Below are 13,774 nucleotides of genomic sequence, written 5' to 3' on the forward strand. Positions count from 1 at the left end.
TTGTCATTCCCCCGTTAATGTCTTTAAGCCCTAAGCTGACTAAGAAACTTCCTGACCCTTCTCCCAGAAGGGCAGTTCCCCACCTTCGAGATGACGTTTCTTATCCTTCGACTTCGTCTGGTAGCAGCACCCTTTCTTCACTCCCAACTATCTACTTTGGTAGTGATTCACCAAAAGCTACCTTTTAGGGATTCGGCCCGCGCGATACCATTCCCCAGTCCTGCCATGTTTTGTCGAGTTTTCGCCGAAACTGTCACTTGTGTCATAGACCTAATCCACAAAGCAAAGCTATTTTGAAGTCTTTCCCCTCCGATTTGTCGGTATCCCCCACTGCCCTGGTTTACCTCCTTGGAGGAGATGGCCAGTGGTATCGCGCTCGTGCCCTGCTGGATTCAGGCAGTGAGATAAATTTGATGTCCAAGAAATTCGCCAAAGAAAGTAAATTGAACTATAACCCTATGTCAGGTGGGATTCGAGGGATAGGAGGCAACATCGCCACCCAAGTCGTAGGTCAAGTTTCTACCAATGTAAGGCAATGTCCCCCATTTTCCCAAATCAAAGTCCCCTTCCGCATAGTCACCAAGACTGTCCCAGATGCACCGTCCTCTTATTTCCCTGTTAAGGATTGGCAGCATTTGGCGGATAAACAGTTAGCCGACCCAAACTTTAACGAACCGAGTCCTATAGACGTAGTATTTTCAGCCTCGGTTTTTGACGCCATCGACCTTAGTCAAATAATCCGGGCACAAAATGGTTCCCCCAACGCCCGACTAACAACTCTTGGCTGGATTATGTCTGGCCCCTTGAGAAGCTTCCCCTCGAGGCGGGTTTGTTTTCACGCTTCTGTCAAGGACAGCAGGTCCAACTCCAAGTTATATCGGACCTATTATAGAATTTTGTTCAAGCATAAATATGGTCAACTACCAGCTCCTAAGGCACCTGCTAACCAGTCTACTACTACTACTACTGGCGCTACAGCCCATTACTGAGCCTTGGCCTCCTCAATCCGCTTCCGCCAGTCACTCCTATCCATTGCAGCAACCTTCCAATTCCTCACTCCAAGCAGGTCTCTGGCATCCACGCATACCCCATCATTCCATCTCAATTTGGGCCTTGCTAACCAGTCTAGCCCAGAAAACAAGCCTTCGGCCGAAACCCTCTTGTACCGGTCCGAGTCGGAACAGCTTGCTTGCAATAACCCTGAACTCCCCGCGCAGTCCGGACAATCAGGCCCCCCTAGTTTGTCTGTGTCCTCCGCCCAAGCCAGGTCTACTCCCCAAGAGGAAGTCATCACTCAGCAGCCCACTCCTCCAACTTTGGCTATCCAACTTCCAACCCCGAAACCTCAACGTCTGATTAGAACGCGGCGGCCGCTGCAAACTTGTAATACCTTCCTTCCTGAAACGCTGCCCCCCACCACAACTTCTGCCGGGGTTGCTCTCTCCGAAGGTTCTGATTCACCTGTTGGTCCCTCTCTAGTCACTCATATGCCGGCAATTCCTGCCCAACCCACGGTACTCCGACTCGGCTCGGGTAAAATCCCCCAATCTATATCACACCCCCCTGACCTAGTCTTGTCACGCCTGATGGAAAGAATGTTTGCCTTGGAGGAAGTGTCGGAGGTTTCGCCTCTCACCCCGGACGAATTGAAGGCTGAAGAGTGCTTCTCGAAGTCACATTTCCGACTTCCTGATGGTCGGTTTTCAGTAGCACTGCCATTTAAAACCAGTCCGTGTTGCCTCGGTGAATCCAGAAAGATTGCTTTAAGGCGTCTCCTACAAACTGAATCCCGTCATGCCAAGTCCCCACATCTCCGTGCTCCCTATGTGGAGTTTATGCAAGACTACTTAGATTCGAATCATATGGAACTGGCCCCTCCTCTCAAGTCAGGTCAAATTGTCTATTATATTCCCCATCATGCGGTACACCGTCCAGACGATCCCCCGGAGAAGATTCGTGTAGTATTTAACGCTTCCCAGAAGTCCTCTTCAGGCATCTCCCTCAATGAGCTCTTGCTCCCTGGACCCCGTTTACAGCTCGATATCTGGAAGGTGGTTACCAGATTTAGAGTGGACAAATGGGTCTTTACGGCCGACATTCGCCAAATGTTTAGACAGATACAACACCCCCCGGAAGACAGGGATTTGTTACGCATACTGTGGCGATTTGACACGAGCCAACCAGTGCAGGAGTACCGTTTGTGCACTGTGACCTATGGAACCACGTCAGCCCCCTACTTGGCATGTCGCGTCCTTCAAGAATTAGCTCTGACCTCTCAGGCTTCCTTTCCCCTGGCCTCTGAGATACTCCGCGACCGTACCTATGTGGATGACATTTCTGGAGGAGGCCCTACTCTAGAAGTGGCATTGCAATCCAGAGATCAGTTAATCCAATTATTGAGTCAGGCTCAAATTGAACTCAGAAAGTGGGCCTCAAATCAACCGCAATTATTAAATAAAATACCCTCTGAATATCTACTTCCAGCCATGTCCTCAGTCTGTTTAGAAAACGATGAGGAGTCACAATTGAAAATCCTCGGACTTTGTTGGAACCCTGCTCAAGATTACTTCCACTTTCTAATCCGTTCCGTGCCTAATGTTCAAACTAAAAGACAATTAGCCAGTCAGATTGCAAAAGTTTTTGACCCCTTGGGATGGCTGATCCCCGTAACAGTTTTTGCTCGTGCAATATTTAGAATAGTCTGTCAAGCCTCTTTTGATTGGGATGATCCCCTGCCCTTGTCAATTGTCCAGGAATGGGCTCAGTTCGCTGTCTCCCTGCCTGACCTGTCTAAAATTCACATCCCTAGATTTTTGTCTCTACCCAATCCTAAGTGTTATTTGGTGGGTTTTGCTGACGCGTCTGAGCGAGCCTATGCGGCCGTGGTTTACCTCGTGTCCCAGTCTGAGGACACTGTCATTAGCCTGGTCATGTCTAAAGCCAGAATGGCCCCCATGAAACCGGTCACGCTCCCTCGTCTGGAGCTTTGTGCGGCCCACCTACTTGCCCTTACGATTAATAAGGTCAGATTACTTTTCCCTCAGATAACCACTCAGAACATCTTAGCCTTTTCGGATTCTACCATTGCCCTGGCCTGGATTACAGCAACGCCACCTCCGCATTGGAAGGTGTTCGTGGGAAATAGAGTTGCTACTATCTTAGAAAAAGTACCCGCCTCGCAATGGTTCCACATCTCCTCCTCACAAAACCTTGCTGACTGTGCCTCACGTGGAGTACGTCCTCAAGAATTAGTGAGTCACCAGTTATGGTGGGAAGGTCCCCCTTGGTTGAAATCAAACCACGAGTCATGGCCCCTTGGGCCAGTAAATGCCGATTTGTCTGACCCTGTCGTAGGAGCAGAAATTCGCTCCCAGGCCCTTAACGTGTCAAGTGTAATGCCCTGCCCTGAGGAATTAGAGTCTAAATTTTCCAGTCTGTACACTCTGCAAAATGTAGTGGCCTGGTGCCTGCGATTCGCCCACAATACTAAAAATCCAGTACATCGTATGTCAGGTCCATTGAATGTAAAGGAACGTAGCGAAGCCGTGCGAGTTCTAATAGTCCGAGCCCAACAGCACTCGCTTTCCGAAGAAATTGAGGATGCTCAGTCCCCTCGGCCTAGACTACGCCTCGTTAAAACGTTAGGCCTATTTCTGCACACTGATGGAGTGTTGCGAGTCGGAGGGAGACTCAGACTGGCCGATGTCCCCGAATATCAAAAGCACCCTGCCTTGTTGCCTTCGCAACACCCCTTCACGGCCCTGGTCATACAAAATGCCCACCTATCCAACCTCCACGTAGGCCCCACTGCCACTCATGCGTTTTTGAGAAGTCGATATTGGATTGTTAATGGTAAGAATGTTGTCCGCCGACAATTGGGAGCCTGTAACAAGTGTTTCAGTGTCAAGCCAACACCCTTCAACCCACTCATGGGTCAACTGCCCGAAGGAAGAGTCAGCGCTTCATCACCCTTCGCCACCACTGGCATAGACTACGCGGGCCCCTTCAACGTGAAAATTGCTTCCCTGCGTTCAGCCAAAGTCCTCCAGTCTTACCTCGCCATTTTCGTCTGTTTTTCCACCAAGGCCATACACCTGGAACTAGTCACAGACCTTACAACACAGGCATTTTTAGCTGCCCTGAACCGCTTTGTTGCCAGGAGGGGTGTGCCGAGTCACATTTGGTCGGATAACGGCACTAACTTCGTCGGAGCCAAAAGAAGACTCAAGGAGGTATCTGCACTACTAAATGACGCCAAGTCTCAGGAGGCCATTCTAAGAGAATCCAACAAAAGAAGCATCGAGTGGCATTTCATCCCCCCTCGAGCACCACACTTCGGAGGTCTCTGGGAAGCAGCCGTTAAATCTACCAAAAGATTACTGAAGGTCATGTTAGGCACTCAAGAGCCCACCATGGAGTGTTTCCTCACAATCATTTGTCAAATTGAAGCCATATTAAATTCCAGACCTCTTACCGCTGTCTCGTCCTCGCCAGATGACCTGCAAGTCCTGACGCCAGGTCACTTTCTGATTATGCGACCTATGACTGCGCTACCTCCCGATAGCTCCTTAACTCCTCGCACTGCGCTCAAATCGAAATGGGCAATGGCACAGCTCACTGTTGGACAGTTTTGGAAAAGATGGCACAAGGAGTACCTCCTCGAGCAGCAAGCCATGCTCAAATGGCATTCGCCTTCCTTCCCCGCGGCAGTGGGACAAATAGTCATGATCATGGACGACAACCTTCCTCCCCTGCAGTGGTCCATAGGCCGAATCGTCAAGCTTCACCATGGCCGAGACGACGTGGCCAGGGTGGCTGAGGTCAAGACAACTTCAGGACTGATTAGCCGGCCTGTCCGGAAGCTTTGCCCCCTGCCAACTCAGTAAGTGGATCTCTGCGAGTCCACTGCGGGGGAGGATGTTTGGTTCCCCAAGAGTGGCGGCCCCCCAGACTTGTTTTTTCCCTGAGTCAGTTGGCGGAATTGGGTGAGCACGAGGAGAGAGGGGAGGCGCTGGTAGGACGTGAGGTCAAGCGTCACTGTGTGAAGTAATGTCGGCCATGTTAGCGTCCTTTTTCTTGCTTTTACATTGTGAAAAGTTTGATGATATAAAAACCTGGTTTTTTGTTCACAAGTTTTATGGACAAATCGTTAATCTGTTGGACAACATATATATATATATATTCGTATGTAATTAGCGTAATTATTTTATTGTATTTAGTGCGCGTCAAGCACGTTGTTAAGTACAAGGTCATTTCCCCAGTTACATATTGTATTGAACTATTAATTATTGTAATTATTTTTCCCTTTTGTCATTATATAAATTGGTTATCCTCATGTGTATATCGCCTTGTACATTTGACTATTTTATTGTATTTAGTGCGCGTCAAGCACGTTGTTAAGTACAAGGTCATTTCCCCAGTTACTTATTGTATTGAACTATTAATTATTGTAATTATTTTTCCCTTTTGTCATTATATAAATTGGTTATCCTCATGTGTATATCGCCTTGTAAATTTGACTATTTTATTGTATTTAGTGCGCGTCAAGCACGTTGTTAAGTACAAGGTCATTTCCCCAGTTACATATTGTCTTGGACAATTAATTATTGTAATTATTCTTCCCTTTTGGAATTATATATATTGTTTATCCTCACGTGTATATTGCCTTGTACATCTGACTATTTTATTGTTCTCAGAGTTTATGGATTATTAATAAAGTATTGAATTGTATCTATGTAAAAAGTGTTTTGAAGACTGGTGGCGTCCCCCACTATTCCAACCTCTAATTTAAATTGCCTATGTCCATTCCCCCCTTTCTTGAATATTTTTCAATGATGATGAATTGATCGTAAGGGTGATTGCCAGCATTGTGGTTAATTACATGGTGATTTTTCATAAGCCATCTGTTTGGAGCACAGCATAAGTGGTTGTTCTTCTCGTTATTATTGTAACGAAGTTGACCTGGGCAGAGAAGAAAGGCCTAGATAGTTCTAGGGGTTGAACGTCCAAAGTCGGTAACAGGCCACCACTGTGTGAACAAAAGGGCGGCCTCTACCTGAGGAGAAAAGAAAGGCCTAGATTGTTCTAGGGGTTAAGCGACCAAAGCCGGTAACAGGCCACCACTGTGTAGACAAAAGGGCCGGACTCTACCTGAACTAGAAAGGAAAGGGCTAGATTGTTCAAGGAGTTTAGTGACCGTAGCCTGTAATGGTCCTCCGCTGTGTAAAAGCCAGCTAAGAGAAAGGCCTCAGTTGGGGTGGTAGCATATGTGTTTTCCCAGCCAGTGATTGACAGGTGAGAGTGAGACAGACGGAGTTGGAGAGAGACAGAGAATTGGAGGAGGCGGCCCTAGTTGTGAATGTGGCAATATGTGTTTTCCAGCCAATGAGCGGCAGGTGGGAGCAATACAGGCGGAGTTGGAGTGTGACAGAAGGTTGGACGAGGGCGGCCCCAATTGGGGTGGTGGCAGTATGTGTTTTCCTCAGCCAGTGACCCGCTGGTAGGCGTGACACAGACGGAGTGGGGCAGTCGCAGTTAAAAGGAGGCAGACACGCTGGAGAAGTTAGTTCTTAATGAGTTGTTAATCAGTTTTCTACTTTTCAGTTTTTAGAGCAGTTAGTTTTTGAGTTTTGAGAGTTTTAGTCAAGTTCTGAGTTAGTATTGAGAGAGTCAGTGTTGCGTAGTGCTTCAAAGTTAGCTAGTCAGGCAATTAGTCAGTTGATGAGTAGAGCTGTGTTAGTGCAGCTGAGACTAGTGCAATTCGGTGCAGTGCGGACCAGTGGTCAGTCGGGGAACAGTTTTGTGGCGTTACGAAGTGAGTTACAGTAAACTGTTGTGACTGTTGTAAATGGTGATTTTAATGAATAGCGTTAGTTGCTAGTAAATGTTAATGTTAGTTAATGTTAATGTGTGAATAAATCAGGTTATTACTTACAACTTTAGCGAGTTTTATTATTTAATCAAACCCACATAATATTAAAATAACTAGTGGCAGGCACTAGTTGTGTAGGTAAAGTTTTCTTAGTAAAAGGACAAGAAAAACTTGACATTATTATTATTGGGTAATTTAAACAACCAACTGCCAATTATGTGTAGGTTTGTGTCAGCAATGGCCACTTCACGAACAATAAATGTATCCTCATCATGGAGACTTGCTTTTTTGAAATCCTTGTAAATCAATAATTAGTGGTTTCATGATGATGATTATATAGAGGTGAGTAACACTAGACAATATATGGATGTTGTTGGAACCCCAACTTTACTTTACTATTGAACAGCTACAGAATTTTTGTAAATAGGAAAAATATAATTTTTATATGTATACTAGCTGACCCGGCAAACGTTGTTTTGCCATGTATGTTATTTCTAGGAAACAGTTTTATAGTTAAATAAAAATAATTATCTACTATAAGTGTGCGGGGAAGTATTTATAATCGAATGCATTATAAAGAATAAAAGTATGTTTTATTTAGGTTAATAAATAAATCTTTATTAGAGTAACGAATATATTTTAAACAACAGTCTTTGATAGCTATCTAAACATCAAAAATAAATATTTATATTTTTACTATCAATTATGGCAGTTGAAAAAAAAAAAAATTAATCTCTTAGCGCAATAGAGTGTACAATATTTTTGGTTAGTTATTTTTGGCTTTAGCCAACACAAACAAACTGGATGGTTTTCCCACGCGAGAACATCGCACATATAGTTGTCCGTGGGAGAAGCACGGTGTTTCCAAATCTAAGCCACATACAGACAATGTTTGTCCTTGTGACTTATTGATTGTCATAGCGAATGCCAATCTAATTGTGAATTGAGTGCGTTTGAATTCAATTTGCACATCTGTAGGAATCATAGGGATTCGTGGCAGCAACACATTTTCGCCTTGAAACTTGCCATTCAAGATGATGGCTTCAATAACGTTTTTCATTAATTTTTTAATGACTAATCGTGTGCCATTACATAGCCGTGGTGGGTTTAAGTTTCGAAGTAGAATAATCGGAGATCCAACCTTCAATTGTAAATGATGTGGTGGCATGCCTGGCAAATCCAATGAATTTAAGAACTCAATTGGATAGATAATTCACAGTCTCGTTGGTATCGCAAACTGCATCGATAGATTTATATGACACCAAGTCCCCAGGCAACAGCTGTTGTATCTTTAAATTTAACCCATTGACGTCCACATTTTTAGCTGCCAAGATCGCTCTTTCTGCCAGCCACTTATGATTTGCATATTGTGTGTGTACGTCGGGAAATATGTGATCGATGAGACTATTTTGCGAGTCGATGATTGTGCAGAAGTCCGTCTGTAATTTTATGCATCCAGTATTTTCATGTACAGCAACTTTCCCATCGCCAATATCTAACAGTTGTTTAGAGAAAGTTTCGGCGGATGGATCCTGAAGCATTTGAACGCGCATGTTCACCGTCAGTTGTACTTTTTCAACATTACGCCATAGTCGCGATGATTTTAAGCACGCGTTGATTTCATCAGCGTAGGTTGAACGCGGAATAACGGGAAGTGTTTGTCTGAAATCACCTGAAAGGAGTAACAAAGTGCCGCCAAATAGTTTATCGTTGTTTTTTATATCCTTTAATGTCCTATCCAATGCCTCAAGCGAATGTTTGTGTGCCATAGTGCATTCATCCCAGATAATAATTTTACATTGTTTCAGCACTGTGGCCATAGACGATTGTTTTTTTATGTTGCACACTGCATCTGGATTATTTTTAATGTTTAACGGCAGCTTAAATGCTGAATGAGCTGTTCTGCCTCCATCTAATAAAGTTGCTGCAATGCCAGAAGATGCAACGGCCAATGCGATGCCATTTTTTGATCGTATCTCGGCAAGAAGTAGCGAAATAAGAAATGTTTTGCCAGTCCTACCTGGTGCATCTAAAAAAAAGAATCCTCCTTGTCCTGCCGAAACTGCCAGCATGATACGGTCGTAGATAATTTTTTGTTCATCATTAAGTAGTGGAACATTGCGGCTAACAATGCTCGCCATTTGTACAGTATCGTACTGTAGTTCACGATTCATATCTGTGTTGAGTAAATCAGATGCACTTCGATTCGGTGAGCCCATACCGAAATGACTGATTGGTAAATTCGCAATAGCAATGCAAAGATCCTCGATAGCAATCAATGCTTCATTGTACATTGCTTCACTGAATGATATTGTTAGATCGTTGCACCTTGTACGATGTCGATACAATATATCATCAGTCATTGAATCTTTGTGATTATCCCACAACATTTGTGCTCGGGCCGGGAAACATGTAGTCAGTACTATAGCAAATAGTAGACGAATTTGTGTTCCTGTGCAGTTTAATGCTGCTTCAGCAAGCATGCTGTCCCAATGATTGTCGTCTTCTAGCAAGCCTAGAGCAAGGCATGCATCTTTATACGTAGGATACTGTTGTCCATCTACCTTCCGTATATCTTGAAATGACAATGGTCCGGTGACATTAACCAACAATAGTCGCAGATAAAAGCACTCAGTCTGCCTTGGATTGACGGTATATACACGACCCAAACTATTTGATTTGAATAAACCGGGGCACGCATCAACTGGTATCCCTTGCTTGCGGGGTATCCATTTTTTCGATTGAGCCCATGTAAAATACCGCGGAACTTCAGAATAGAGCAGTGTTTGTGCGAAGGCACCAAAAGCATCCGCACGATTGCACAATTCAAAAAATTCGGTGAGCGTAGTTTTCGGTGGATTTATAGCATGATCAAGCGCTGTATCGTTCGTGAAATATACGCGCTGGCCGTTTTCAAGATGGACAGCTAAATGGATAACTGCTGGATCCCGTTCATGAATTGGGAAACCGAAAATACGCCAGACAGCTTCATTGGAACTGATATACCGGCCAATTTGGTAATTCGTGATTTCATCATTTTGATTCAACGGAGGAGAATGAACATTATTATTTTCAATCCGAAATACAGCCATATCACTTCCTTTATTCACATACTTGCAAATATATTTGATACTCTTCACCGAACTGCATGACTCAACATTTATATGAGCATTAAAGGTTTTGCTCAGCAGAGGAGAATATGGTACCACCCAACGATTGTCAATGTCGATGTCTGCGTTGTTGGTAGTTTTAATGAAAGATTGTCCGCCATTTTCCAGATTTTTTATTGTAAGTCATCAAAAAATAAAAAAAAAAATTTGCCAAAAAATTAAAGTTTATAATTAACAAATAAAAAATAGGGGTTGATCGTAGAGGGGTGAAAAGTTGAGAGTAATATGAGATTTTTTATTGTAAGTCATCACAAAAAAAAAAAAAAAATTTTACTAAAAAAAATTAAAGTTTACAAATAAAATATAAGGGTTGATCGTAGAGGGGTAAAAATTTAGGGTTGTATGTATTTTTGTATGATGTGTCATAAAAAAATAAAAACAAAAAATTTTGCCTAAAAAATAAAAAAAAAATTTAGGGGTGGACTACCCTTAACATTTAGGGGGATGAAAAATAGATGTTGGCCGATTCTCCACCCTGGCCGACAATCACGCTAAGGATCACAAAAATCGATCGAGCCGTTTCGGAGGAGTTCAAGTTCGAACACCGTGACACGAGAATTTTATATATTAGATATGATTGTTTATTAAAGAAAAATAAAGAAGGAAAAGAGGCAAATAGCCCATTTTAAAAAATCTTTCTCAAGGCTCTGGAATGGCAGTGTGGTTCTTTGGACGGTACAGAGTGTGACGTAACGTCGAAAAGTAGGTTAATCAGTCAAAAATGGTCACAATAGCAATAATTTTAATAATAATGATGATAAGAATAATAAGAGTGTTAATAATAATAATAATAACAAAGAAGAGCAAGAAGAGCTTCAAACAAGTGCAGTCGGGGGAATGTGGTAGGGTGAGAGGGGTATTGCAGTCGGAGAGGGGTGTGGAGCAGTCTGGAGTACTTCAGTGCTGGAGTGAGAGCGAGACAGACAGCGCTTTAGCAGCGGCGAAGATCTGAACGAATCGAGCTAACCGGCCAACCCGCTTCTAAGAAAACGTTCCACTCTACATCGAGAAAGAGAAACCGCTGGCTCGAGCCACGAATAGCCAGGAACCATCGGCGGAAGTAGGTTGCTGTGCCGCCCCCATCAGGTACTGTGTGTGGTGTGGTTCCCCTGTCCTCGTCAGACCACCAGGACTTGCAGGGAAAAATTAATCGCCAAACCAAACAATTATTAACCCAACCTCTCCCCCCCGTGCACTAGATTATTTTGTGTTTCGGTTATATTATATTTAAGGAATAAATATTTTAGTTCAGTCATTAACAATAATATCAGGTTATAAATTATATGTAAATTAGGTGAAGGATCCTTATTTTATTTTATTTATTTTATCAATGATATTTCATTTTAATTTTGTTTTGGTCTATTAAATATAAGGTTGTAACATATCCTAGACTTAGTTATTTTTTGCCCTCATTGTGATTATTGTTATTGTGAGTATTCGTTCTCCTCGGAAGTTCCTTGCCCTAGTCTGACCACATCAGCGGAACCGCGTCTACTAGACGACCCTACCATTGGTAGTGTCACAAATTGGCGCCCAACGTGGGGCAGACACTGCTCTTCATTAAAACTTAAAACATTAATAAATAAAGGAAATCGGTTTCTTCCTCATAAGGATGTCATGATGTCATGGTATTTAATGACTAATTTTAATGTAAATGAGGAATGGAAATCAGCAGAAGGTAAATGTAATGAGTTTGTAAGAGCATTGTCGGTCCGAATAGTTAGTTACAACTTCATAGTATACGCTGGTTGATGTTGGTGGGATGTACTTTGGTCACATGAAACTCGGGCGTATTGAAACTATAAATAAAGAAATATAAAAGAAGAACAATTATTATTGTTGTTGTCAGTAACCCGACGACTGTTTATGTGGATATTTGTTTTGCTGTCCGCACTTATTCACAATACTTTATCCGTTCTTTGTTAATGAAATAGATTATTTTATTCGATGATTTACACTCAGCAATTTGTTTTTATTCATGACCTGTTGCTTAGTGCTTAGCTAGCTCTACTTGGCCTCGTAATTAAAAATAAGGAAATAAATAAGATAAAAAATAAAATAAATAAATAAAAAATAAAAAAATAAATAAGTAAAGAAGAATAAATAGAGATAAATAAATACAAATAAATATTAAGAAATAAAACAAAAAACTAAAGGAAAGAAAGAAACAAAAATTAGATAAGAGAACAGATTGCTTCGGTGCTGAATTTGAATTGGCCGCTCCTCAGTGTTGCCACACACTACTGGAGATACGAAATTCCCTGACCTTCCTCTTAACATATATATATTTTTTTTTTCCCTTAGTTGTATTTTTCTTAATTGGTATTTTCCTTAATATATGTATTTCTTTTCTCTTAATATATCTTTTCCCCCTTCCCTTCCTCTTCAAAAAAAAAATTAAAAATAAAGATAATAGAAAAAATTTTCCCTTGTACTTCAGTAAGTAAATTAGAGCAGGTATGGATCTTGACGGGGGTGAAGCTGAGGCGGGAGACCAGGCAGGCACTAAAGGTAAGAATGTGGGATGGATCTATGAATTAAAAAAGGAATCCTTGCAAAGCGCGTATCGTAAGTTTGGGATTAGTGCGGAAGGAACGGTTCAAGAAATGAGAGCGCGTTTAAGCAAGTGTTTAAGTGAAGATCGTTTCCGAACGGGGTGGAACCCAGCCTCTGGACCTGAAGATCGAGGGTCTGAGATATTACCACCCAAGGTGGAACCCCCTACAACAGTATTAGTAGGACCTGCCCCCATGCAGATCGTAAGAAAATGGGATCTCCTTTACGATAATTCCCCTCGCCTAAGCGCGGATGAGTTTTTGTTAAGGCTTGAAGAAAATTGCATCGCGTACAATATTCTCGCGACCAATTGCTTGGTTGTTTACCGGGACTGTTAGGAAGACTTCCTCTACAATGGTATCGTCTCAATCGTCCGTTGTGGAGTTCTTGGGACTCTTTTGTGAGGAATTTTCGAGAGATGTATATTTCGGCCGATTACCAGGATCAACTGGAAGAAGAAATTCGGAAAAGAACACAGGAGATAAACGAAAGACTAGGGGATTTTGTGGTGGCCCTGTGCACCCTACTTAGTAAATTAGACCCACCTCCAGATGAAAGAACTCAGCTTAAGTGGATATTTAGAAATATCCATCCGGATTACATGACATATATTAAATAAGGTGACACCTACAGCATCCCTCGGTTGCTAGAACTTGGGCAGGAGTATGAACTTCTCCATGACAGGCACGGAATTACCGACCTCCACCCCCCAAAAGTAAGTCCCTAATTCCCGAGTCAGCATGTACCACTGCCACTCTCGATACTGTGGAGGCGACACCTAAGCGGGATGAACACCTATCAGGCGGGCTCCCTTCTCTAGGGAAGAGAAAACAGAGCCTACGCCTCTCACACTGCGGCGCTGCTGGAACTGCAGAGAAGTGGGTCACTACTTTGAACATTGTCCTAAATCTAATAGACGCTTCAGCCGGAATTGTGGCAATCAGAAAGCGTCCACAGAAGATTGTTCCAAATGCAAGTCGGGAAACGGAAGCGAGAGGCGTTGAAGAGGGTCCGTAACCGCCCCCCGAACCTATCTGATAATGGACCACTTGCTTGCCCTATTACTAGCAAAAGCGAACGGTGGCATTTTAGGGTACAAGTGGGTAATGTCTGGGTGCTAGGGTTGGTAGATACTGGTTCAAGTATGTCCTTTATATCCCCGTCCGAGGTACCTTCC

At 43.0% G+C, this 13,774-nt stretch overlaps 1 protein-coding gene across 1 annotated transcript; it reads right to left on the reverse strand.

Annotated features, from left to right (window-relative positions):
* Positions 1-8,067: 8,067 nt before the first annotated feature.
* LOC141451997 (uncharacterized) lies at positions 8,068-9,963 on the reverse strand. The gene has a single exon (XM_074123817.1). It carries the CDS (start codon positions 9,961-9,963, stop codon positions 8,068-8,070), a length of 1,896 nt encoding a protein of 631 aa, XP_073979918.1.
* Between the last annotated feature and the right edge of the window lie 3,811 nt (positions 9,964-13,774).

The sequence above is a fragment of the Rhodnius prolixus genome, unplaced genomic scaffold, assembly GCF_049639745.1.
Source record: "Rhodnius prolixus isolate KJV_2025 unplaced genomic scaffold, Rpr scaffold_26, whole genome shotgun sequence".
In the NCBI taxonomy this organism is placed as follows: Eukaryota; Metazoa; Arthropoda; class Insecta; order Hemiptera; family Reduviidae; genus Rhodnius; species Rhodnius prolixus.